Consider the following 27,953-nt stretch of genomic DNA (forward strand, 5'->3'; position numbering starts at 1 on the left):
CTTCACACATTGCCCGAAAATGTCTAGAAGACTGACTGCGCCCTCGCCGAAATGCCTCGGTCCGCTTAGTCTACACGTGAGGATAGGGGAATACGCGTGATGAAATTAATACGCTTCAAATCACTGGGAGACAATTTTCTGTTGAATTCAGTGTGGCGTGGCAAGCAGCGGATCACTCCCAAACTTCTCGGTAGCCGTGCACTCATTTCACCACAAGCATGGAGAACCAAAGTGCACTAGATTTGGACCGAGAGCGACAGTATTGTGAACTTTGTGGGAAAATGGAGAATCTCCTTAAATGTGGCCGGTGCCGAAGTTCGTTCTACTGCAGCAAGGAACACCAGAAACAGCACTGGAAAAAGCACAAGCTTATTTGCAAAGAGGCCGAGAAAACGCAGGTCCCTAAACAGAAGCCCGAAGCCAAGCAATCCTCGGGGGACTGTGAAAAGGGACTAGGGCCACCACAACAAAAGAGCCACACAGAGCCGGAGGACACCGCATCTTCGAGCAGTGAAATAATGACATTGTTAATCACAAACGCAGAGGGCACAGAGATCGCCGACGAAAAGCGAGTCGTGGATGGTTCCAGTGGCGACATATCAAATGGGCAAACTAGGCATTCGCCCCAGAAACTTGCTATGGATTATATAGTCCCATGTATGACCAAGCATGGCATCTGTATAGTTGACAACTTTCTTGGAGCAGACACTGGTCTGTGCATATTAGAGGACGTACAAGCTCTGCATAAAACTGGCAAATTCACCGCCGGCCAGTTGGTCAGTCAAAAGAGCGACTCCATTAAAGACATTCGAGGAGACAAAATAGCATGGGTAGAGGGAAGGGAGCCCGGCTGCGAGAAGATACAATTTCTAATGAGTCGCATGGACGACGTGGTCAGACATTGTAATGGTAAACTGGGAAACTACAGGATAAATGGAAGGACAAAAGTAAGTAATCAGGGAAAATTGAGTACAACTGCGTCCCTGTTTCCCCCCAATTTTCTGTAATATATAGCTGTTATTATAGCCCAATTTTCTTGTTTACACCTCAAAACGTTTGAGTAGGCCGCTTGCAAACAAGTTGCAAGGCATCTCGGCAGAGTCAAGATCCATGTTAAAGGATCATGTTCGTTTTTGACAACCTGGACCTTATTTACGGCATATTATAAGACGTTTGACTCACCGATATAATTTAGGTGTAATTCGGAGGCCTGTAGAAGAAATTTAAAATCCAGCGCGAACCAAGTATATCCATGTAATGGCGGCGGACGGGGCACTGAGAATGCAGCTTCTAAAAAATCTATTTTCTGCCGCGAAACGGTTGTTTTCATCAATCTGTAGTTATGAATCGCTAGTTGTGCTTACAAAGAGCGAGAGCTTGTTGTGGTTTTCACATGCCTCTGCAATATGATCTTAAGAAACGTTTTTAGAAACGAAAAACAGCTTCCCCACTTGCTCCAGCAACCACAGCGAGCAGACTGGCGCTTGATTTTAAATGTATTCTACAGGTCTCCGAATTACACCAAAGTTATCTCGGTGAGTCAAACGTCTTATAATATGCCGTAAATAAGGTCCAGGTTGTCAAAAATGAACAATATCCTTTAACAGCTGTCAATTCTTACTCATCCATCATGATCACCCATGTTGGAGTGATTGGTTGGGTTTGGGAAGTCGTCTGTGTAGAGCGTTTCAGAGATTAGTGACTAGTTACCATAAACATAGAGACCGGTCAAACCCTAAACCTAACCCAGAGCCTATAAGGTCTAAACCTTAACCCTAAACGTCCGCTGAGTTTATGGGAACTAGCCTTTGTCAGGGGTTTTACCCTTACCAGGCTATCATTGGCGGGAAAGGGAATTGTGGGTAGACGTCTGGAGTAAACACGACAAACCTGCTTGGTATGAGAACGGCTGTCAAATGGCAAGGTTAATCCAGCAGCCATCCTTGTCCTAGTACAAACCTAACCTATGACCTCCGAAAACATGCACCATATAATATAAACGCTCAGACTTGATAACATCATGTTTTATTATATCGCCTAGACGCTTTAGAGACCCTGGACTTGCAGTATGTAGACTAATATGCTTTCTCGAGGGCCCTCTGTCTCCTCTCCTGAGGAAATGCGCTGTCACGCACGGGAATACAGTGTTGCATTGTGGATCCAAGTGTTTCAACTTTCCCCCACTGAATGACTTTGGACTGCATTTTGAAAAGCAACTCGGGGCCAGAAACTGAGATCATGATAAGAGCTTTGGAGACTGACATTGTATTTACTCTTACTAAGGGTCCCTAGTAAGAAGAGGGTGTAGGGTGCTGAATTATCTTTAGTGGGGGATTGTTTCTGGACAGACCAATGCTTAGCACATGAAGCTGGGCCTATATCCAGAGAGTGTGCTTGCTAGACCTAGTGCTGCTGTTGAATGTGACTTTGACTATGGGGCACACTTCAGGCAGGGTCTTAGCCAATTAGAATTAAAGTCAAAAAGTGTTACTCTGTTACAGTAAACTTTTAAACTGACTTACAAGTAGCCTAGGTGTGTTGCTTCCTCCAACAGCTTAGCTTAACAATAAATCTTGTAGAGGCTACAAATTTCATCTAGCCTTTCAGATGATACACAGAGAGCTGCTGCTATTGGTTATTTCACTTTCTCTTATCTCTTTTTTGGTGCAGAGGTCTGCTCTTCATGTCCAGCTGTGTTTTTTTGTCCTTGTCTGGTCCGCAGACTCAGAGGTCCTCCTTTTGTTGAAATCAGATGGTGTGTTTACCAGAAAGCAAAAATTCACCGGGGGGCTGTCAGTGCTAGGGCTAGGTATTGATTCGAGTTTCAAGAATCGATAAGATTCTGATTCACAAGGTTCAGAATCGATTATTACAATACGATTCGATTCAATATCGATTCAGTTAGTGTTACAAAAACCTGTTTTTTTAGCTATAACCTTAAAGTTGCACTGAAACGGAAGTTTGAGATCATCTAACTTCAGTAGTTTGACGTATTTCCGACGCAAACAAGCTATGAGGGTGGGACATATGCTTAGAGGAATTTGATTGGAACATTGACAAGTGGACGGGTTTTAAAGGAGTAGTAAAGGGAAAATGCATGTTTAGCCCTGTTTAAGGTTACTTATGATCATATACAATGATTCAGATCAAAACGTTGACAAAGCTAGCATTTTCGAGAAAGTTGCTAATTGCTCTACCACCGTTTTGGTCATACAATGGATGTGGATGGGCATCTTGAAAAATCATTCAAAAACATGTTAAACTCTCAATTTCAAAGACAAGAAGCTCACCGAGGGTGTAATTGGTGGCCGTTGGTGTTCTGACATCAAATTCGCCGCAAAGTATGAATCCTGTAGGTATATTGATCATTTTATGAAATCCATTGACTTGTATTGACGCGACCGTTGTAGATGTGTAGATCAATCCGCAGAGGTGATTCAGGAAGCGCAACTACTTACGGTAGCTATTGTTTATGTTAGCTAGGCTAGCTAGTTTTCTCACTGCTCACACTACTCTTTCGCTCACAGACAAGGAAGCCCTAGGCTACAGTTCAGAAAACGCTTATCAAAATGGTTGATCTAGAAGAGTATGAATTTGATCGCGAGGAATCAGACTTTGACGGCAGCGCTTATAGTTTCAAGCCTGAATATAGTGAGGAGGAACTACAGCAAATGGAAGAGATGGAGGCTCGCCGAACCGCAGAGCCAGAGACGGTTAATGAAGCTGTCGCTGTACCACGAACCACGGGTGTTTGGTGGTGTGCTTGCAAACATTGCCGACAGATGCCCACCGAAGAAGAAAGTTTGTGCTGTACCGAGTGGGGCCTGTTACTAACAGCTGACATGGCAAACCTTTCGGTCCTTGCCTGTTGAAAGTGAGTCCTGCTTTTACCACTAGTATTTATGTCAGAGCGAATAAATCTACAGTTTTGATAATTTCATGCTGTAAGACCACTTCTTGCAATTCTATTTTTCAAAAGTTAGTCTTAGCAAAGGGATTATAATTATGCTTCAACACACACACGCACACACAGCTGGCAATAAGAACTTACCTCAAGTTCTTCCACTTGTTAGTCTTCTGTCGTTCCTCTATGTAAAGTCGGAACAGAATCACGTTTGAGGAAGACCCTTTTGGGAGATTTCTTCGAGAATAGCCTAGGCTTATTAACATTTGTCCTCAAAATGCAAAGCGCACACACGGTGATCTAAGACCCGAACAATATCCACGGGTGTGTTTAGGTCCAAGTAAAGAGATTCTAGCCACAACTTCAATCTTGCGGGATCGTTGTAGGGAAGTCTATGACAAGTTAGAGATGAACGGATTTTGCCACAATTGGCAACTGCACAATAGCGTGTCATTGTTGAGATCCCAAACAAATGCTTCGCACGAGCCTGTCTTGTTGTTGCGGCTAGCTTTTCAAGGAAGGAAGCTGAGCCGGAATCCACGGACGTCGCCTATCGCGAGATCACGTCATTGCGCAAGATCGGAATCAGTTAAAGCGGAAGTTTACACATGTATGTGCTGCGACTAAATAGTTCGATGCTAAATATTTTTAAAAAGCCTTTCCAGATGAACTAGAATCTTACTTTATGGCAAATTATATGCCAGAACGCCAACTAACACCTAGTTGAGTTTCTTGTCTTTGAAATCGAGAGTTGACAACGGTCACGTCAATACAAGTCAATGGATTTCATAAAATTATCAATAAAACCCTACAGGATTCATACTTTGCGGCGAATTTGATGTCAGAACACCAACGGCCACCAATTACACCCTCAGTGAGGTTCTTGTCTTTGAAATCGAGAGTTGAACATGTTTTTGAATGAATTTTCAAGATGCCCATCCACATCCATTGTATGACCAAAACGGTGGTAGACAATTATCAACTTTCTTGAAAATGCTAGCTTTGTCAACGTTTTGATCTGAATCATTGTATATGATCATAAGTAACCTTAAAACAGGGCTAAACATGCATTTTCCTTTACTACTCCTTTAAGAACTTTAGACAGATTCGATAGAAGGATAGCGTTGATTGACGGGTGGATGTCGTGAGATTATTGGCCTAAACTCTAAGGTACCTGTTGTCATTGCACGTGACCTACCGTTTTCCAGGAAGTAAGAAATTATATACTTTAATATAAGATTACAACAAAAGTACAATTTTGTAAAAAAAAAATGGCATACATCATTGAATAGGTGAACACTATGACCAATTATGTGAACCAAAATGGGGGAGCATGCTTTTTTCATTTCAGTGCGACTTTAAAGGAAAATGCTTGTTTTTGACAACCTGGACCTTATTTACGACATATTATAAGAAGTTTGACTCACCGAGATCACTTTTGTGTTGTTCGGAGGCCTGTAGAAGAAATTTAAAATCCAGCGCGAGCCAGTATATCCATGTAATGGCGTCGGACGGGGCAACGGGAATGCAGTTTCTCAAAATCCATTTTCGGCCGCTAAACGGTTGTTTTCATCAATCAGATTGGATGAATCGACAGTTGAGATTCCTCAACGCGAGCCATTGTTGTTTTTGTTTTCAAATACGGGGTCTTTAGCCTCTGTAATATGATCTTTACACGCCTCTCCCCCACTTGCTCCAGCACGCATGCGCACAGGCCAGCGCGCAGACTGGCTATTCTCCGTCTGTAGGCTACACTCGCGCTCACATTCTCTGCGCTACGATCGTTGTTGGTGCCGAGAATATTGTCGTCGTCATTCGTCAGCAACAATCCGATCGTAGCGCAGAGAATGTGAGCCGGAGAATAGCCAGTCTGCGCGCTGGCCTGTGCGCATGCGTGCTGGAGCAAGTGGGGGAGAGGCGTGTAAAGATCATATTACAGAGGCTAAAGACCCCGTATTTGAAAACAAAAACAACAATGGCTCGCGTTGAGGAATCTCAACTGTCGATTCATCCAATCTGATTGATGAAAACAACCGTTTAGCGGCCGAAAATGGATTTTGAGAAACTGCATTCCCGTTGCCCCGTCCGACGCCATTACATGGATATACTGGCTCGCGCTGGATTTTAAATTTCTTCTACAGGCCTCCGAACAACACAAAAGTGATCTCGGTGAGTCAAACTTCTTATAATATGTCGTAAATAAGGTCCAGGTTGTCAAAAACGAGCATTTTCCTTTAATTACATGACTGCCAAGTTATGCAACACATCAATACTAGGGCTGGGTATCGATACTTATTTCCAAAAATGAATCATTGAATCATTGAATGAATTAATGAATTAATTAACTATTCATTCCTTCACTTATTCATTCATTAAATAAAAGATCGATTTTGGGATTCATGAATCGACTCAGAATCATTTGATTCAGAATCGATGAATCGATTTTTTAAACACAGCCATAGTCAGTGCTGTGCTGTGCTGCAGCCATGTTTCCCCAAGTCAGACATTGTTGAGAGCTAACATTACCTCCTGCCCTGGTACATCCTGGCAACCCCAGGCCTGGACTGAGACCAGCATGACTTGCACAAATGGAAAGCCGGCCCCATTGGTATCAATGGCGCAAAGGAACAATACATTTCAAGTTGAATTCACAAAGGAAAAGGTAGAGGAAACAGTCAAGTTAATTATCATTGTTGTCGCTTCCCATTTCCATGCATAACACTTGAGGTGTGTGTTTCTTGCCAAGCGTGTTTGTTTACCATTTGATGACTCAGTATTGGAGTGAATTAGAATTTTTTTTTTTTTCATTGCTGAGACTCTTACATTCAGACATTGCCAGCAGCAAACATTTAAGATAAAAGGTAAATTGCCTTACAAGCCAGCCAAAATGTTATTAGAGATGTGTTAGAACAGTAAAGATGTGTCACACAGAACCACTATTGTCAGGTAGTGGACTGACATTGTATCTGCTTGTTGGGCTTTCTGAAGGATGTTGACACTTGACCTAGATATTTAGACTATGTAATTTGAGCAGGCTAAAGGAAGTTAGACATACATGAGTTAAACAGTTCTGTTTTTGAACACACTCAGGTTAATGAGCTGTGGTCCTCGACTGTAGACTTTGGTAGAAGTTACACTTTGTAATGCATTCTAAATTCCTGTCTCCCTGTTTGCTATTCCTGTATGCTTGTCTAAGCACCCCATTGGCCAGGGTCCAGGTGAAGCCTGGAGAAAGAGCTCCTGTTTTGACTGTTTGCAATCACAGCTGTAGAGATGAGCAAAGGAACGTAGGATAGATGATCAAAGAATAAAAGTTTGAGTAGGAGCAAACTGCTGATGCAGACTTTATGGATAGCACCCAACTTCCCTTGTTGATGATTCTTCAAAGTTAGATTGGTATCATCATGCCTAGTGCTCATTTGCTCAAAGCACTTGCACTCATGCCAAACATGTAAAAAATATTCAGATTGCAAATATTCAGATTGCAAAACATTTCAGAGGAGAGCATACTGAGACTGAAGATTACACCCTGTGCTTTCCGTCTCGGAAAAGAACATTTAGCATGGTTTTTCCCACACATTTACGGGTGCCCCATTGACTTCCATTGTAGCCCAGTTTGAGCCTGCAGAAAAACTGCAGCTTGATCAATACTGGAACGATCAGGAAAATTATGGTCTCTGTTTCAGGTTCATGGTAGACAACACAAATAGGCATAGAGATTCATTGTTTACTTAGCCACGACATGAGCAATCAGCACTAATATCTCACAAGCGCATAATAAATGTATGGACCATTGTGATTGTAAATAACCCCATAACAGGGCTGATAATGCTAGTCCTTTGACATCTTTATTGTGAAAGCTCATTACAAACAGGACGGTTTGGACGGTTTCAGCTGCTTGCTCAATGTCGGACCTCTTTTGTCTGGCTGTGGTGGTGGATCATTGGGGTTTGCCGACATGTGGTAGATGTCTGCAGATGATTTGCACAGTGTGGCCAGTAGAGATTTTTTTTTATAATTACAAGAATTAACGATCAACTAGGGCTGCGAGCCGCAGTGAGCGGGCCCTCGCACCCCACGCGTGTCGGGGTGCGGTGCCGTTAAAGGGTGTGCTACTTTGGTGTCCAGTACTGAGAAACTTCCTGTCACCAGTAGGTGGCGCTCTAAGCGTGACTCAATACCGATGCATAGATGTGTTCAGGACGGTACCTTGATGAAGCGTGAAAAATGTTGAGTAAATCGGACAATGTATGTCGGAGTTATGATGACTTCCTGCTTGACCTGTAGGCGGCGCTATAAGTATGACTCAATACTGACCAACAGATGTGTTCAGGACGTTACCTTCATCAACCCTGAGCAATTTGGAGTAGATCGGATAACGTATGTAGGAGTTATGAGGACTTCCTGTTTAACCAGTAGGTGGCGCTGTAGGTATGACGCAATACTGACTTACAGATGTGTTCAAGATGCGACCTTCATCAAGCATGAGCAATTTGGAGTAAATCGGATAACGTCTGTAGGGGTTATGAGTACTTCCTGTTTCACCAGTAGGTGGCGCTATAAGTGTGACTCAATACCGACGCATAGATGTGTTCAGAATGCGACCTTCATGAATCCTCAGCAATTTTGTGCAAATCGGATAATGTATGTAGGAGTTATGAGGACTTCCTGTTTCACCAATAGGTGGCGCTATAAGTATGACGCAATACTGATACATAGATGTGTTCAGGACAGAACCGTCATGAAGCGTGAGAAATATCGGACAAATCGGATAATGTATGTTGGAGTTATGAGGACTTTGTGTTTTATTGCGAAATGTCAAACTTTGGCGGGGCACCACGGCAAGGGTGTTTGGTGAAAACTTTTGATCACAAAGGTCTTAAGATGAAGCTGACCGAATATGAAGTTGATCGGATGAAATCTGTAGGAGGAGTTAGTTGAAGTACGAGGCATGGAAATGGTAAAAACAAGGACAAAATGGCACATTAAAAGCAAAATGGCTGACTTCCTGTTGGATGTTGGGTATAGCTCCAAGAGACATTTTAGTGTTACTTGATGAAGTACATATGCCCACCGAATTTCGTTCGCCTACATCAAACTGAAAGGTGGGGCTTGCCATTTAAAATTTTCCAGGGGGCGCTCTTGGGCCGTTTTGCCACACCCATTTCCGTCACCCATGAAATATCAAATTTTTCATCGAGACTGATGTATCAGCAAAGTTTCATCCATTTTCATCGATGTTTAGGCCGCCAAAAAGGCATTTGTTTGGGGAGAAGAAGGTAGGAGAATAATAACTAGAAAGTACATTTCCTGGAGAAAATGTGAGGTGGGCTAGCTGCTGCAGCTGTATGTAACAGCTACTGCTAGTACTACTACAGACAAGGCAATCTCCATGAACCCACCGGCAAAAAACGTGCGTCTCTAGCCCACTCACGGGCTGAATTGTGGGGTCCGTGGCGTGGACAGTGGCATGGTGGCCAGACTCCGCCCCCTCAGGTCAGAGCTGGTCGGGGACAGTGTACCCCTCTTCGGGCCACCTACCTGACTCCACCGGTGAAGACCGTGTGTCTCTAGCCAACTCAGGGGCTGAGTTGTGGGGCCCGTGGTGTGGATAGTGGCATACTGGTTAGGCTCCGCCCCCTTGGGTCACAGCTAGTCGGGGACAGTACAGTGACCTCTGGGCAATTTCCATGCATCCACCATTGAAGACTGTGTGTCTCTAGCCCACTCAGGGGCTGAAAAGTGAGTTCTGTGGCGTGAATAGTGGCGTGGTGGCGAGGCTCCGCCCCTTTTGGTCATAGCCAGTCGGGGACAGTGTACCCCTCTTCGGGTCACCTACCTGACTCCACCGGTGAAGACCGTGTGTCTCTAGCCCACTTTGGCTGAGTTCTGTGCTACCACATTAGTTATAAAAGGGTGCCTGTACCTTTAAGAGATGCTGCACATGCACACAAATTCAAAAAAAGCAACAGCTGCCACCAGTCTAATCCCAATTGACACACTGATCCTAGACATGGTCCGCTTCATCGCGAAAACTATAAATGTTACAGCTTATTGATACCATAGGAATCCCGAGAACTTGCAGAACATTTCTATGTATATGTCTGTATAGCTTAAACACTGTAGGCATGGCGACAAGTTAGAAAAAGGGTATAAATGCAAAATTAGCAGCTCAAAAGTTAGCCATATGTTTCAATGGGGAGCGCAGTTGCAGAACAAATCGTCATACCTCAAAAACGGTAAGTCACACAGCTTAGATACTTACATTGTACGAATCAGCACAGTTGTGTGAATGTTTTGATGTATAATGTGTGTGAGCTTTCAAAACTGTAGGAGTGCCAGCAGTTTACAAAATGTGAATATTTTCAAAGCAACAGCTGCCACCACTCTAAAAACATAATGATACTGAACATTCCGCCAGCAGTTTCAATGGCACAAAAATTACTATTAAAAGTTAAATTACTAAAAAAATATTTAAAAAAATATAAAAAATCTGAATACATCCGGGAAACAGCTAAAGACTATGAACATTTTAAAGTTTGAATGAAGTTTCTAGGACAAAGTATGAAGAAGTTTAAGTGCCAAAAAACTGAGGAGAATAATAGAAAGAAAGAAATAGTGGGAATATCACAAGTTGGGCTAGCTTTTACAAGCTAGCCCACCTAATAATAAAGAAAGAAATAGTGGGAATATCACAAGTTGGGCTAGCTTCTACAAGCTAGACCACCTAATAATAAAGAAAGAAATAGTGGGAATATCACAAGTTGGGCTAGCTTTTACAAGCTAGCCCTCCTAATAATCCTTCGAATTTCAATAGGGCCTCACACCGCCAGTGCTCGGGCCCTAATTATCGATTCATTGATAAGCTTTTTTTCCATTAAAACTACGCCTAGGGCAGAAGTAACAAATAAAGCATGTTTCCCTTGAAAAAAGCTTTATTCCTTGTGTTTTCACTGTCACTGCGAGGCGCGGATGATATTGATAACGTTAGCCTACATTAGCCTGCCCATACATGCTGATGATATTGATAACGTTAGCCTACATTAGCCTGCCCATACATGCTGACACTATTCCACTCAAAACAGCATTTGGACACAATTCAAACTAGACAGTCCAATAACAATCCTCTTAAACAAGGCAGTGAGTTATAGTTTTATTAATGATTATCGAGCAAAACATTTGTGATCGACCAAAATCCTTCTCACTCAACTATCGATCATTGATGCCCATCCCTAGTGGCCAGGTTGGTGTTTTTCCCAGCGTGATCTAGGCCAGTAGCTTATAGTTAACTTTATAGGTGCTGCATTGGTCTCCATTCTTCTTCCTCAATAGTGAAAAGAAACGACTAAAGAAACTAGGTCATTTCTTTAATGGCATGTTCTCCTCAGCTGAACTGTCAAGTTCCCCCCCCCCCCCCCCCCCCCCCCCAACACACACACACACGCTCCAGGATCTCCATCCTGACGGTTTGTACTGGTGCTTGGATAAGCATCTTTAAGAGCAGATCCCTGACCCTCTTCTCTCTCTTTCTCCTTTCTTTCTTTCCTTCTTTCCTTCCTTCTTTCATTCTTTCCTTCTTTCTTTCTCTCTTGATCCCATTCATCCCTCACATCAACAGGCTCCCCAAGTTGAAACTGAGCATCACTGATGTAGGGTTGCAAAATTGCAGGAATATTCACAAACTATTCATGGGAATTAACAGGAATAAACTGACAATTTATGGGAATTAACAGGAATAAATTATTTAGTCCCATACATTTCTGTTGATTCCCATAAATCCCTATTAATTCCCATGGGACATTTGTGAATATTCTTGAATTTCTCAACCCTACTCTGACGTTAGAAATAGCCAGACCCAATGGGGTCAGAGAGTGAGAGGTCTTTAAAGGTATACTTAGTAGGATTTTCTTAAACTAAAATATAGAGTAATACAAAAACAATCCCTCTCATTGATCACTTAGGCCTCATTAGAATGTGTGTTGGTGTGTTTATCTGCAGAGGCCCCTCCTTTTGCCTGTATTTTTTGTTCATTCTTTGTGACGTTTCTGGGCGTCAACTTTGGGCTGTGGGGGTGGAGTTGGGGGGAGGTGGGGTACCCCTCAACCAACAACGAGGGTGGTTGAGCCCTCAATACACAAGTTGCCATATCCGTTAAGAATGCAATCCGACTGAATCAAAGTGAGAACTGAAGATAATGGCGGAGGCAGAACCTAAAATGGCAAAATATAGCAAGGCATTCATTTCCCGCTGACTTGCAGATGTGAAAAATTGTCTGACTCGGCAACCGTGGTCAGGGGGAGGAGCGGAGAAAGAGCAGGGAGGAGGAGGGCTGAAGGTTGAGTGTTAACAAAACAGAACTGACAAATCCTACTAATTATATTAGGGCCATTTACCAATTACCAGTCCATTTACCATTTACCAAAACGAGTAGTTTGAAACACCTAACCTCGGTTGATTAATGATTTACGTATGAGAGAGATTTTCCTAGTTCTCCAAAAGGCGTTTGCCTACAGTAGGTTTTACTTGAACTTGAGTTCAGCCTTTCTAACAACTGGTTTATCGGTAAACCAGAGGTCATCTGACTGCACCTCCACCCCAAGGCTCCTCTCTCTATCTCTAATCTCTCCATCTCCGGTCTCCTTCTCTCACTTTTTCTCTTTCTCTTTGAAGGCCAGCCAGCCTCTGAGGCTGTGTCTGCGGAATGTAAACAAACAAAAGCACCATTGTGACCAAGGTCAGCCACCTAGTGACACAGAGGAATACGGAAGAATGAAGCCTGAATTCAAGAATGAATCAAGCCTTGTCTCGCGCTAGCAGACTAGAGACTGACGCGTGAGTCAAGGCTACCTGTAGTGATTCAGGCCAACTGAGGTGTTTCAGGCCAACTGAGGTGTTTCCGGCCAACTGAGGTGTTTCAGGCTAACTGAGGTGTTTCGGGCCAACTGAGGTGATTCGGGCCAACTGAGGTGATTCGGGCCAACTGAGGTGATTCGGGCCAACTGAGGTGATTCGGGCCAACTGAGGTGATTCGGGCCAACTGAGGTGATTCGGGCCAACTGAGGTGATTCGGGCTAACTGGTGATTCGGGTTAACCCGGTTAACTGAGGTGATTCAGGTTAACACCACCCTCCATTTGGTTTCTGTCTCAGTAGGAAACTAGGAAGAACTAGGAAAATATGTGAGAACTAGGAAAATATGTGAAACTTCTGACAGTTGAAGAGAAACTTGTTTCCACTAATTACTGTTATCAATTCTTTAAATATATCATTGTCACTAGTGAGCTGTTTGTTGTGGTTTGGTGTCAATAGAGGTATACTTGTTGTTTTAGCCAATCTTATGACTTTTAAAGTCTATATTAGTTTCAACAGAGAGCAGTGGTAAGATTAGAAAAGGGGGTTGTTAGGAGTTAATCTTTCGACAGGTCTCAATCAGAATTCGTTTATTGCCATTGTACTTTACACACACACGACTTTTTTCTGACACCGGGGTGCTTACAACAATAAATCAGTGCAAGGACAGAACAGTGCATGACGGGACTCGTATAGTGCAGTGATACAAACACAGTGCAAAAAATAGCAGTGCAATTGGACTCCACAATAGTTAGTGCAGTAGTCAGTGTAGTGCAAAAATTGCAGGGGGCGGGGGAGAGAGTCAGAGGGTCACCTTGTTGATAAGGCTGATGGCCGTGGGGAAAAAGTTGTTCCTGTGTCTAACAGTTTGTCTTTTAATGACCGACCGCAGCCTCCTGCCAGAGGGGGGCGGTGTGAAGAGTGGGAGGAGTCGGCCATGGTCTTTCTGGCCCACTTCAGCGCCCTAGAGTTGTGCAGGGCCTGGAGGGAGGGCAGGGCGCAGCCAATCACCCTCTCCGCAGAGTATATCACCCGCCGCAAATTAGTCTTGTCCTTGACCGTAACGACGGGGAACCAGGTGGTGATGGAGGAGGTGAGGATGGACTCGGAGGATGGAGGTGTAGAATTGTACCATCATGATCTGTGGCAGGTTGAATTTCTTCAGCTGCCGCAGAAAGTACATCCTCTGTTGAGCCTTCTTGATCAGGGTGCTGGTGTTCAGTTCCCACTTGAGGTCCTGGGACATGACAGTACCCAGGAAGCGGAGGGAGTCCACGGTGGCAGGGGGGGGGGGGGTGCTTCTTTCTGAAGTCGACCACCATTTCCACTGTCTAGAGCGTTAAGCTCCAGGTTGTTCTGGCCGCACCAGGTCAGCAGCTGTTCAATCTCCCCCGTGTAGGCAGTTCGTCCCCCTTGGAGATGAGACCTATGAGGTTTGGTGTCATCCGCAAACTTCAAGAGCTTCACGGGCTGATGGCTGCAGCTGTTGGTGTACAGTGAGAATAGTAGGGGGGAAGAACACAGTCTTGTGGGGAGCCAGTACTGATGGACTTGGGGTCAGAGATGTTCTTCCTCAGCTTCACGCGCTGGGTCCTGTTAGACAGGTTGTCCATGATCCACCTGTGGGTGGAGTCAGGCACTCGTAGCAGGGAGAGTCCGTGCTCCAGTGTGGCCGGGAGGGAGGTGACAGACATATGTGCCTAAGGTGTCCAGATGCTGTAGGATGTAGTGAGGAGCCATGTTCACCGCATCGTCCGCAGGTCTGCAACCTGCGGCTCTTTAGCCCCTCTACAGTGGCTCACTGGCTTTGACAAAGATTATATGAAAATGAATAACTAAATAAATATATTACCATTAAATACATTTATTTATTACTAAAATAAATGGTCATGTTGGCATTCAAGTTAGCTAACTAGCTAGATAGCAGCTAGCCTCGTGAGACCATCCTGATTTTGTGAGGACACATTCTGTTTCTTTCGCAAATCAGTCTGGATACTCTCCATAAAAATCTGTTTGTGCCAGATCAGAAAACGATCTCGCCAATCAGCGTTTGAAATACAAACAGGCAGGGTGGGTTTAAGTGTGACGACAGTGAGGAGCGGTTGAAGTTAGCGCGTGATAGATGGTGATACACAGATGGTTCATCCAATCACCTGCTAAGTAATTTTGAAAGTGTCTGCCCTTTTCCAAGCAATACCAAAGGAGATTTCCCAGATGGTTATGCGAAGCAAACTATCTGGTGCGTCAGGTTAGATGGCAGCAGACTGCATAGAAATTCACCAGAATGCAGGAAATGTAGTGTTTGGTGCTCAAAATTTCCCCCTTGGACCCCCCGACACCCTTGCCCCTCTTTATGTATTCCCCCTGGGTGCATATACCACCACACCTGAAAATAAATGTAAGGAAGCATTACCTTAATTTTAAGATCAAATATGTTTTGCGGATCCAGTCAGATTTTGTATAAATTTTTTGGCCAAAAATGGCTCTTTTGATAGTAAAGGTTGCCGACCCCTGCTCTAGAGTCTAGACCTATCACATTTCCCTCTAGACCTATCGCATTTCCCTCTCGACCTATCACATTTCCCTCTCGACCTATCACTTTCCCTTTCAACCTATTTTCCTTAAGACCCATAGACCAGAGGGTAACATCAAACTGTAGTAAAAAGGAAGTACACGCATGTGGACACGCCCCTTTTTGGGTGAAAATGAGGCGGGACCAGGGCAGAACTTCCCGTTCATTTCAACTTGCCGCCGTTCAGATTCAAAGTTGTTCACCCAGACGGGCAGTAACCACACGCACGGCATGAACGTTCCCGGATCGCACGGCATGAACGTTCCCGGATCACACAGCATGGACGTTCCTGGATGAGCGCTCTCGTCCATCACATATTTCCTCTGTAGGGAGCGGTTTGTTTTTTTTCCATGTGGCGCCATGTGTTTTTTGGGTCGGAGGGGGAGAAGCGGGAACTGCAGGTTCAGGACAGGAGCACGGCTATTTGAGGACAAACCTGTTCTGCTTCAGGCAACTATATGAGGCCCAGAGTGCGCATGTGTTTTAGGAGTATTTGCTGTAGTGGTCCTGGCCACAGGGGGTGGGGGCCGGTTTGAGGGCATGGTCACTGAGCGGCAGTGCCGGCTCTGCCCACCGCCGTTGTTACACTTCAGTGGTGGACAGAAAGGCCGCCTCACCCTCCCAGTCTCACACTTGCTCCATAGACACACTTCCATGACGGTGACTAATATGTTTACCCATCCCTAGCACTCCAGCGTGAGCGGGGGGGTTTACTAGTGGATCACCCAAACTCCCTCACGCACTGCACGTAGCAAGACCATTAAAATACTGCTCTCTCTGGAGGGAAGCCAGGAGTCAAAGTTCTCTCACTCTCTCTTCTCCTTCCCCCGGCCTCTCTCTCTCTCTCATATATATTTATAAACAGCTTAACTGTATAGGGGTTCTGGCTGACAGGAAGCCCTTCGTCCATTAGCGTGCCTCTCACACCCCTTTGAACCCCTGGAGCACACAAGGCGACCCCCTCCTAACTCACCCCGCCTACCAGGAGATGGGCTCAACAAAGTAGTTTGTCAGGCAGGGTCACTGAAGCGAACCCCCCCTCCTGGAGTGGAGACGTGACGTGACGTCTTTGAAGGCTCAGAATACAGGTCGCCTCTGTCATGTGCAGTGGACCGGTGTGGAAGAGCGTAGACTGACGCAAAAGCTGCAGGGAAATATTCCAACAAAAAGAGTCCTATCAGTGTGGGACATGCAAGGCGCGTCTTCCTCTTAAAACCGCTGTTTATGGTTTCCAGTAACCAGAAAAACAACAAAGGGGAATCCGGGAATGTTTTGTGTTTCTAGTGAAAGAACGACAGTTGTCCCTGCATCATGATGAGACCCTTTGCCACAAGACCCAGAGTTAGTTTGCATGTTAGCAGAGTGAACTGTAGGAGAGGGAAGAAACATGAGCAGAGTGGGTCCTATGGTTTGAATTGTAACGGTATCGCCCTGTAGAGAGAACATCATAGCTTGACACATTTTGACTTTCTTTTAGTCCGCTGTGCTGTGTGTGTTTAGAATAATGTTGCTATGGCTTGGTTTGTGTTGATCCCAGTGCATGGAAGAATGTGGAAGAACCTGCTCTCGGTTTGGTATCACCGCCTAGGCACGGTATGGGGGCTAAACTTGCTGTGTGCGTGCGTGCGTGCGTGCTTGGCCAGAGTTTATAAATCTGGGCAGTGTTTCCCAGAGGCATCATGGCGCTATGTTCATTGTAAGATACGTCGTAAGCTCTCCCTCCAGGTGGCGCGTCGTTTCCCAGAACCTTCTTAGGCTGAGGTATACCTCGGCTAAGGAGGCTCTGGGAAACAGCTCTTCCCAAAGCACATCGTAAATCGAGCTTACAATGTACCTTCTGAAGTTGCATTTTAAGCTCTCCCTTGAGCTGAAGCGCTGTTTCCCAGAGCCTCTTTACCCAAGGTATACCTTAGCCAAGGGATACTTTCTTAAGGGCGGTCTGAACCCATCGTAAGCTGTCCCTTATCGATGCGCTCCGTTCATCCCGTTATAGTTATAGCCCGAGTACAGAAAAATTATACTTTTAAAAAGGAGAGTTGCAATATAGCGCACATCTATCTACCCTACCTGCGTGAATTACACCATTAGTGTACATTAAACTTTATGAAAATGTATGATGAAAACAGTGTTTTTGTATCCTACATAACACATCACATGAATGTTGTCTTTTAAAATGTTATTGAGACAAGTAAAATATAGGGACTATCTAGCCTAATATAATCCAATCTGTGAACAACAACAACATTTTCTTATGTAAAGGAGCAATTTGATGACATGGTCTGTCTGTATATAGTCTACTGTAGGATACCGACAGATATCCTGGTGAATTGATTAATCCAATGAGGCCTTCTAGACCCATACTAGGGTAGACACAGGTAATTAATTAAGGCCCCCTTCTATTACGTGTGTCACAGCCAACTTGTGCTTTACCTACATCGTTGCTGCATTACACAATACTGTGTTTAATTCATGCATAGTGTATCCTGTCTGCATGTAGGACATTTCTAAATGCCTATCAACATTTCCTACCTGACAGGATGCGCTACCCATGAATTGAACATAACATAATAGGTGGTAGGTCATCCTGAGGAGGTAGGCTATATGACAACTTTTCAGAACACCTGCTGAACAAAATAAGTCACCCATTTAGCCATCATCATCATTAGCTCAGAAATGCCTTTTCACATGTCCCTCTTTAGTCTACAGTACTGAGCAGGTGGCTCTTGTGACAATTGTTGTAGCACGAAGGAGGAGACCTGTTTGCAGTAGAGCTGGGGCGTTGCAGGCAGTAGAGTTGGGCTATGCAGGCAGTAGAGTTGGGGCGTTGCAGGCAGTAGAGTTGGGGCGTTGCAGGCAGTAGAGTTGGGGCGTTGCAGGCAGTAGAGTTGGGGCGTTGCAGGCAGTAGAGTTGGGGCGTTGCAGGCAGTAGACTTGGGGCGTTGCAGGCAGGTTCATGCGACCCCAGGAGAGTTTTGCGGCAAACACCCCGCAGGAAACGGCAAAGGGGAAGCTGACGTGCGCCCGTGATACCTCCGGTTTATTTTCTCGCTCTTTTTCATTGTCTGCAATCTGTCTATAATCTTCCGGCTGGTTTGTCAGTGAGTCAGCTGCCGTGCACCACTCTGTTCCCTACGTGTGTGTGTGTGTGTGTGTGTGTGTGTGTGTGTGTGTGTGTGTGTGTGTGTGTGTGTGTGTGTGTGTGTGTGTGTGTGTGTGTGTGTGTGTGTGTGTGTGTGTGTGTGTGTGTGTGTGTGAGAGAGAGAGATAATATAAAGTCCAAGGGCCTCATTTATCAAAGAGCGTGTAAAAGAGGGCGTGCGGAGAATGCAAAATGTAGCGTACCACGAGAATATTTACACGCTTTTCGGATCTATCAAAAATGTCGTACACGCTGCTGCACCATTTCCTCCACAAAAAATCTGACGGTGGCGTAGAGGAGAGCGGACGCGCCCCGTGTTCCGCCCTCGCCACGCCCAAATCCAACCATATATGGTCAAAACTATGACAGCGCACAACGTGGATACACCGGAAGGAACCCACATAATATAGCGTGGAGCATAGGAAAGACAAATACGGTTATGGAAAAACGCGGAAAGAAGATAAACTTTTCGGAGACGGAGGTGCATGTGCTTGTTGGTGAGGTCCACGCGAGGAAAGAAAATCATCTTCGTAAGGTAAGCTATTTGTACGAGCCTACATTTTTCTGATTGCTCCTACAGTTTAGGTAGCCTACTGTACGTTTCGTGCATCCTGTATGTGGCGTAGGCTACACGGACATTCTGTATTATGTGGCTGTGAAGAAAGCAAACATTCCACACATTCTGTGGTAGGCTATGATTGATTTAGGACCAAAAACAGGGAACGATAACACAGATGACCACTTCATAATGTTAGACCACATTAAACATTTTCCCCTCTAGGAAATTAAGACTCTCATCTAAATCACCCGGTAAATCCCACTTAAGCATTTATTTGGCTGCCAACAGAAAAACATATCAATTGAATATGGCTACACAATGAAATGTTTAATGCATAATCAAGTTAACAGACAAACTCAAAGAAAATGACTGAAATTGTTTCTCCAGACTCTGACGTGGGGTGGGACTCAGAGGAGGGGGAGTCTGCAGTGGTCCTTGACCTGACGGTCGTGCCCCCGCCGGTTGCAGCCTCTACATCCAGCACCACGACCTCCAGTGCCTCCACCTCCAGCGCACCGGCCTCCACCTCCAGTGCCATCTCCAGCGCCTCCGTCTCCGTCTCCACCGCCCACGCCTCCACCTCCGGCTGCCAGCGTCCCTGCCTCAAGGGTCCCTGAGGGCTGGGCTTCCTCTCAGACGCTGTGCTGGAGGCTCATGACCCTAGAGGCCCAGAGGGACATGGCAGAAGGGATTGGGGCAGTTGTGCAGCAGTTGGTGGAGGTCACCACACTACACCACCAGAGCCAACAGGACATCCTCACTGCACTTCATTCCCTCACACATGCTGTCACGGACCTCACACTGTCACTCACTACCACACTCACGGACCTCACACAGTCACTCACTACCACACTCAAGGACCTCACACAGTCACTCACTACCACACTCAAGGACCTCACACAGTCACTCACTACCACACTCACAGACCTCACACATTCACTCACAAACGCACTCACACAGTCACCCACCAACAGACAATAAAATGGTAGAAATGTGAACCTTACTTGTTTGTGTCTTCATAGCTGGCGCATGACCTCAGTGTGGGCCCTTTGGCCCCGCTGGTAAACCTCATGACGGGGAGGGGGCTGAGGGCTTGGGTCCTCATTTTGTGGTGGGGTCTTGACTGGTTCTCATTCTTATCAGCTTTGAATATACATCTTGGCAAACATAACAGAATGATGTACAAGGAGGGGACAGATACCTAGTGAAAGTACTATTGGTTGCTAGTAAAAAGACAATAATGAGGGCTTGGTATAAGGTGGAACCCCCAACCAAGGAGCAGTGGTGGGTGTTGTGGAGGAGATTTATGAGATTTATTTATGCATTGAGGATGCAGGAAGGAAAGTTTGAAGGGAGATGGGAAAAATGGATGGATTATAGAAGGAAGTGTGATGATACCACTAATATTAAAACTGTCATATTTGAGTAAGAAAAAAAAGCTGCATGGATGGAAGTACCCATAAGCTGTTATTGTAAGTTTATGTTTTATTGTATTGTCGTTGTATGGATGGAAAATGCTAATAAAGATTAAAGTAAAAAAGACAAAGAATATGTATCTTGGCTATGCACACACCAACAAGCCAGCCGTCACGCGCAGCGCCTGCCTCCAGTCTAGCCCCTACCCTGCTGTGCGCCAGGATGAATGAGTCATGCGTGGAGCCAGGCCACCGTGCCACTACACTTGTGATGAGCATGTCGGCGTCACATATGATTTGGGTATTTATAGTGTGCACATTTTTGCGATTCACATAGACGTATTCATTCACTGATGGTGCCCTTATGTGGGTGCAGTCGCCATCGCCGTCACCTCTTTGGAGTTCTATCTCGGCCAGTAGGCCGAGTAGCGCCGGATTCATTTAGGCTCGCATTACGCACAGGAGGACTGTCATTTATATGCTTACCAAACAGCAAACAGGTCCACATGATCACATATTAATGACAATCTAATTGGTCAATTATTGCCGTTTGATGGAGTGCCTGCATTAGGTGTGTGACATATAGCGCGGAAAGATTTGGGACAGCGCATAGGTTCAGTTTCGGGAACAAATCCATATCGGACCATTAATGAGCCGGTTAGAGGACACGTCTAATCTTGCATTGCGATATATGTTTGTGCTGAATTGAGCTATTAGCCTACATGATTGTGCGTTCATGAACTGTCGCTCTTATTCTCTCCATCAAACATTGTAATTCACCGACGCACCACCTGCGTCGCCAGTTCCCCCTGTGTTCAAAAAGGGTGTAGAAAACCGTGTAAATCGGTACGTCTACTTGAGAGGTGTCCTACAAAAGCGCGTAGAAAGGCGACTAAATTTTTGCCCTTTCGGCTTGATAGATCGCGCTGTGGGGGGGGAAAATGGCGTACGCCTGAAATCGGGGAAAGGACCGTGTAAAAAAAAAAAAAAGGCGTATCTCAATGATAAATGAGGCTCCAGCTCAGCCCTTTAGAATGGGGATGCACAATATATCGTCAATCATATCGGTATTGGCCGATATTAGTCATTTTTTAATATATTGGTATCGGTCCGATGTGCCGAACAGGACCAACGTGAACAGCTGACAATTATTTGTGTAGCTGCTGTTGTGTAGTTGTTGAGAGGAAACAATGCGGTAAATCTATGACTTATCGGCTTTTCCAAATGGTTTGGAGATAGAGACAGTGCTTCCATGTGTTTTTCAGTATGTATAACTTTTGATTATCATAGAAACTTTATACAGATCTTATCGACATTGGTAAATATTGTTTATCGGCCATGACAGCAGTGTTGATAGCTGTTGTCGGTATCGGCCAAAATGTTCATATCTGTGCATCCCTACTTGAGAATGAATTATGTTTTAGTGAATGGTGCCGTCTGTAGTCTAGCTTTCTCCTCATCAGTGTTGTTGTTGTTTTTTGCCCTGTCTTCAGGCTATGGTGGCGTGTTATCCAGGAAATGGCACAGGATACGTGCGCCATGTGGACAACCCTAACGGCGATGGGCGATGCGTCACCTGCATATACTACCTTAATAAAGACTGGGATGCCATGGTCTGTATTGTGAATTATATCTCGTCTCGTGCCAATACGCCTCTGATGGATGAATGGATATTGATGGATGTAGACAGATTGAATGCTTGATTTTATTTATCCCCGAGGGGAAATTGTGGTGTTACAGTAGTAAGGACGACCAACAAGGCACAATGAGGGACTAATGCTGCGTTCCTTTTGGAGAAAACAAGTGGAGAGGGGCATTCCAGTTAAACTCTGCGTAGTATTACCTTAATTTCAACTTCCCGGGCCAAAGGGAACGCAGCATGATTCCAGTGAGACTACACTCACCCCAGAAATCACACAGGTGTGATTGGGGCATCTATCAGTGGACACTGGAGAATTCTGAGAATGTTTCTTCTGAGGGGGGTTGAAGACTGACAGTTCAGTCCAGATGCTGTGTTAGTGATTGTGCCCTAGTGTGTAGTGTTACCATGGCCGGTTGAGCCTCATCCCGTAGGCCGACCCGAGTGCAGGGGTGACCTTTCACCCCCGCCCCAACCCCCCACATCCTCCAGCTGCAGTCGGCCTGGGCTGATCCTCATCTCTCTCTCCTGGGCTCATCCTCATCTCTCTCTTCTGGGCTGATCCTCTGCTCTCTCTCCTGGGCTCATCCTCATCTCTCTCTTCTGGGCTGATCCTCTGCTCTCTCTCCTGGGCTCATCCTCAGCTCTCTCTCCTGGGCTCATCCTCTGCTCTCTCTCCTGGGCTGATCCTCTGCTCTCTCTCCTGGGCTGATCGTCTGCTCTCTCTCCTGGGCTCATCCTCATCTCTCTCTCCTGGGCTCATCCTCTGCTCTCTCTCCTGGGCTCATCCTCATCTCTCTCTCCTGGGCTGATCCTCTGCTCTCTCTCCTGGGCTGATCGTCTGCTCTCTCTCCTGGGCTCATCCTCTGCTCTCTCTCCTGGGCTCATCCTCTGCTCTCTCTCCTGGGCTCATCCTCAGCTCTCTCTCCTGGGCTCATCCTCTGCTCTCTCTCCTGGGCTCATCCTCTGCTCTCTCTCCTGGGCTGATCCTCATCTCTCTCTCCTGGGCTCATCCTCATCTCTCTCTCCTGGGCTCATCCTCTGCTCTCTCTCCTGGGCTCATCCTCATCTCTCTCTTCTGGGCTGATCCTCTGCTCTCTCTCCTGGGCTGATCCTCATCTCTCTCTCCTGGGCTCATCCTCATCTCTCTCTCCTGGGCTCATCCTCTGCTCTCTCTCCTGGGCTCATCCTCTGCTCTCTCTCCTGGGCTCATCCTCTGCTCTCTCTCCGGGGCTCATCCTCTGCTCTCTCTCCGGGGCTCATCCTCATCTCTCTCTCCTGGGCTCATCCTCCGCTCTCTCTCCTGGGCTCATCCTCCGCTCTCTCTCCTGGGCTGGTCCTCAGCTCTCTCCGCTTCGCCTAAGGAGGGCGGACAGGTGGCCGCAGGGAGCGAAGTGCCAGAGGCGACGCCCCTCCCCCCTCCCTCCGGCCCAGGAATAGGCTAACCCCCTCCCCCCTCTCTCTGGCCCAGGGATAGGCTAACCCCCTAAACCCCCACCCCACCACCAGCTCCGCTCTGCTCGGTAACAAGCCTGTCACCACCCTGCCGTGCGAAGGATGTAGCGTGAAGAGAGGCATCCTTGCCTCTCGTGTTTTGGGGTCAAAGGTCACTGGCCTAAGCGGAGCAGGAACTTACCCCTTGAGTTAAGGTGGTCGGGGTAAGGGGGCAGGATGCTGTGCACCAGGAAACGACGATAATGCACTAACAGCACGCGAGGGTCAGCCGTTTCCAGCATTGGTCAGGGGAACGAGTGAGAGGAACAAAAGCACGTAGGCCCGGGTAGGTGTAGGGTGGATCAGCACTAAGCTTCCCTCAGATGGTTGACCTCCAGACCTGCTTATAGGGACTCATCTTATTACGGGAAACCCTGTTTTTGTTAGTGGAAGATGGCGTGAGGTAAAACTCAGACTACACCAGGTGTTTGTCCCGGCGTAGGGGGATAAAAGAGGATCCCTGACAGCTACTTCAGTGCTGTTAGGAACGCAAAGTGGTATAAGCCGAATTAATGACACGTTGAATGTTCACGCCAGTGAAAAATAATCTGCTTTCGTTATTCAAATGACACCCCCCCCCCCTTAAGTCACGTTAGTAAACAGGTTGGACATGTAAATGTGTTAATTGCCATATTGTTGCTGTGGCACCTTTGGTGAGCTCTCTGTTAAAGAATTTGCCAAGATACCGATAGTCCCATCAGGGGTTGACATGGCTCTGGAATGTCTATGCTCCACTGCTCACATTACCAACCATTACCCAGCTCTTCATAGGATGTGCTGAGAGTCTCATATTACCTCAAATCAAGGACATATTCCATCTTATTGCATCACTTTTATAACTGTATCCATATTTTTTCACATTGTCTGTCTGGGCGTGCGTGCATGAGTTACCCCCTTGATTCCTAGGGTTTCTAGTATGCCCTGTTAATCCAGTTAAACACTGGAAGCAGAGTATTGTTGGGATTTCAGCTGGAGGTTCAAACAGCCGCAGAACAGACAACATGATGCCATTACGCGTGGAAACCCGTAGCCCATGAACATGTACAGCTGCTTTCCCCAAAGAGCTAGCTGGGCTACAGCCGATACTGTTGTGGAAACAACCGTGGTGTACTGTACCGCTACTTCCAATCTCCAAAGTTTATAGTCTGGGGAAAATTCAGGGGCCTCATTTATAAATCCTTGCTCAGGATTCGCCTAAGGATTGATTGGGACATCTGCAAGTTGTTCATGAGCCACTCCTGGTCACTGGCCAGTAGGTGTTGCTGGTCCCTGAAGACTCGCTCTCTCTGAATTCCTTCCTCCACATCATCAAACAGCAGTACATATAAAGCAGCCATTGTGGGTCATTACGCATTGGAATTGCATACCTTTTTATACCCACCCACAGACATGATGATATGGAACAGGTGCAATTGTTATTGACAATAGCCTTTATGAACCAGTGAACCACGCACGTGATTGATTGATTGATTTCATTCCTGGGTATAGGAGACGATGGATCCGAGGGATGACATGTAGAGGCGAGGGCATTTATTTCCGACAATGCTGGATGTCATGAAAACAGGACAGCCGATGACACATAACATCCATAACATCTAAGACAATTAACAGCACTCTCATCTGCCCGACTGAGGCATCGAACACAGGATCAGTTTAGCCTATTTCATTTATCAAATATGCATGGTAATTTCTAAAATCTAAAATTTCTAAATAGCCTAAATCGGGGGTCTCAAACTCGCGGCCCACCCCACCCCTCCATCCGGCTCTGGACATGATGTCAGAAATATAATGTAATCCGGCCTGCAAAATAATTTTTTGTACATGGCGCCGGCAGGCAGGCCTACAATGAGACATTCAAGTCTCTCAAACGTGGGGAGAAATGCTGTTATTATTGTGCGCAGCACGCGAGGTGAATGCTGCATACAATCAATCAATCAATCAATCACCTTCATTAATCGGACAATGGTCCATATAAAAAACACATACAACAATATAAATACAAGACAGGGATACAAAAAAGGGTTTAAACTCTGTGTAGAAGGCACTGGTACCAATATGTCCAGAAGTGGGAACCGTATCTTACAGCGCTAAACTTGGGATTAGTCAGCAGCTGGATGACGTCATTCTGTGACCCATCTAAGCGGCAAGAGCATTTATACATCAAGTTCCTAAGCAGAGCCTCAAAGGTGCTAATTCTTGCCGTGCTGAACAGTTCACTAGCACTACTCCACCTGGGCTTGTTCAAAAAGATTTTGAAACAGTCATTGTAGGCAACCCGTAGTTTGTGAAAGCTCTCCTTTTAAACTTCACCCACTCCCCCATTTGATGCATACTGTACTCTGATTGGAGTACCAGAATGACAGAAGCCTAGTTATGGTATCAGGCACCCCCCTTTCACTCAATTTTATTATATGCATTCGTATGCATTCTTTTGTGTGTACGCAAGCTTTATAAATGAGGCCCCAGGTCTTCTATGTTCCCCACATCCACTAGTCGATATATAATCCAGGTGAAAACACGCTCTGCCTTGACCCTGGTGTTTTGCATTAGTAAAAATTAGCCTTGAGAGACCCGTGTGGAGCAACTCCATTATCAGGAGTGTTTACGTCTTGGCTCGGCTAGCATGCCTTGTGTAGAGCAAGACCCAGAGTGCTAACCTCTTGGGTGTTAACCTCTTGGCTTGGCCTAGCGTCTTGTGTGAAGAGCAAGGCCTCATCGTCACGTCGCTGGTCGGCCTCCACGGCTCTCTGCTCTTTCACTCTCCAGCTCCTTTATCCAGCCTGCACACTTTTCCTGTGGCGTGTTCTTCCCATCCCTGCACAGGAAAGCCGTTCCCAGGCACCACTTCCTATCCTGGGCTTCCCCCCCAGGGCCAGGAGGGGCTCTTCACCCGGCACACAGTTTATATTAGAACCAGGCAGGAGGGCACCCCCCCCCCCCCCCCTCTCATCTGTCTGTCATGATTGATAGTTACCTTTGCTGCTCAAGGACTATTTCGGTCTGCTGTGTACGTGTTTGTGTGTGTGTGTGTCCGCTGCGTTCTGCTGCTGAACTCTTCTGTGGGCTCTGCCACGCTCTGCCCTGCTCCTCTAGGAACACGGCGGCCTGCTTCGAATATACCCCGAGGGGAAGTCCCAGTTTGCAGACATCGAGCCCAAATTCGACAGGCTGTTGTTCTTCTGGTCGGACAGACGGAACCCGCACGAGGTCCAACCTGCCTACGCCACCAGGTGAGCACCTCTTTAAAGGGATAGTCTGGAATTTTGGAGTGGAGTGTTTAAGTGAGTTTTCTTTGAATGCTACCCAGTTCGACTGCACTGCACTAGCATTAGCAAGACGTGAACGCCCCAACGAGAGACGGTACGGAATTGGCTGGAAATGATTTCCATCAGTCAGCAACATTATGGGCAAGTCGAAGATGAGGCCCAATGTCCAAAATCCTGACTATCCCTTTAAATCCTGCCCCTCAGCTTCATCCATCTAGAACTGGACTCTGTTGTCACCGCTGGTCCTGTTCCATCCCTCTCACATGCTCTCTGACCCGTTCTGATGTCCTCTCCCTCCCCTCAGGTATGCCATCACAGTGTGGTATTTCAACGCAGACGAGAGAGCCAGGGCTAAAGAGAAATACCTAACAGGTAAATCTCATTTTGTGTGTTTCATCTAACCCCCCCTCATGATCACGACCAGGCCAACGAGGCTATTCCAGTGTACTGACAGAAAAACGTTGGTGTTGAGGCCCATTGTGTATCATTCCAACAATAAATGGCTTGTTCATGTATTGTGTGTTATGTAAAGCGATATACCTGTCCACGTGTCTGACTGGTTATGTTTCTGTGTGTGTTCAGAGGTTGGAGAGAAGGGAGCAGGAGAAAAGGTGGAACTAAACAAGCCCTCTGAGGCCAGCTAGTGAGAGGCCCCGAGTCCCCCGCAAAACAGCCATGAAGTGCTCTGCTCTGTTGAGTGTTGTCTAACTGGAGAATGTACATGCGATGTGTGCGTGTACACGAGGACAGAATGAAAGACTCGGGTCATGCCAGAGTGGGTGGGCGACACATGCCTGTGGAGAAGGAAAAACGTATTTTTCTTCCCTTCACTTTCCATTGAAGATGGCCGCCCCAGCTGACTGTGAATGTCATGTTGTACTGCCTCTTCCTGTGACTCTCTCTTCCTTAGGCCTTTATGGTGAAGATGCATAAAATCTAACATTTACTGTACAAAATACTTCAGGAGGAATGGAGCACAGAGACAGTAACTCGTCGGTTTGTGTTTTACCTGTTGGTTTTGCAGTTAAAGGTACAGTGTTCTGCGTCCGCTTGTTTGTTAATGCTTTACACATGGAGCAACACATGGAACAACCTATCATAAGCTGTTAAAATGCA

At 46.0% G+C, this 27,953-nt stretch overlaps 1 protein-coding gene across 2 annotated transcripts; it reads left to right on the plus strand.

Annotated features, from left to right (window-relative positions):
* On the plus strand, nt 1-27,944 carry egln1a (egl-9 family hypoxia-inducible factor 1a). Of its 2 annotated transcripts, XM_084449507.1 has the most exons (5): nt 1-947; nt 21,932-22,051; nt 26,665-26,801; nt 27,142-27,209; nt 27,420-27,944. In XM_084449507.1, the coding sequence occupies exons 1-5, from the start codon at nt 219-221 to the stop codon at nt 27,479-27,481; spliced, it is 1,116 nt and encodes a 371-aa protein (XP_084305633.1). In that variant the 5' UTR covers nt 1-218; the 3' UTR covers nt 27,482-27,944. The 2 variants fall into 2 exon arrangements, with proteins under 2 accessions (XP_084305633.1, XP_084305634.1); XM_084449508.1 differs by lacking the exon at nt 21,932-22,051.
* The last annotated feature ends 9 nt before the right edge of the window (nt 27,945-27,953 follow it).

This window comes from Borostomias antarcticus, assembly GCF_949987555.1.
Source record: "Borostomias antarcticus genome assembly, chromosome: 2".
In the NCBI taxonomy this organism is placed as follows: domain Eukaryota; kingdom Metazoa; phylum Chordata; class Actinopteri; order Stomiiformes; family Stomiidae; genus Borostomias; species Borostomias antarcticus.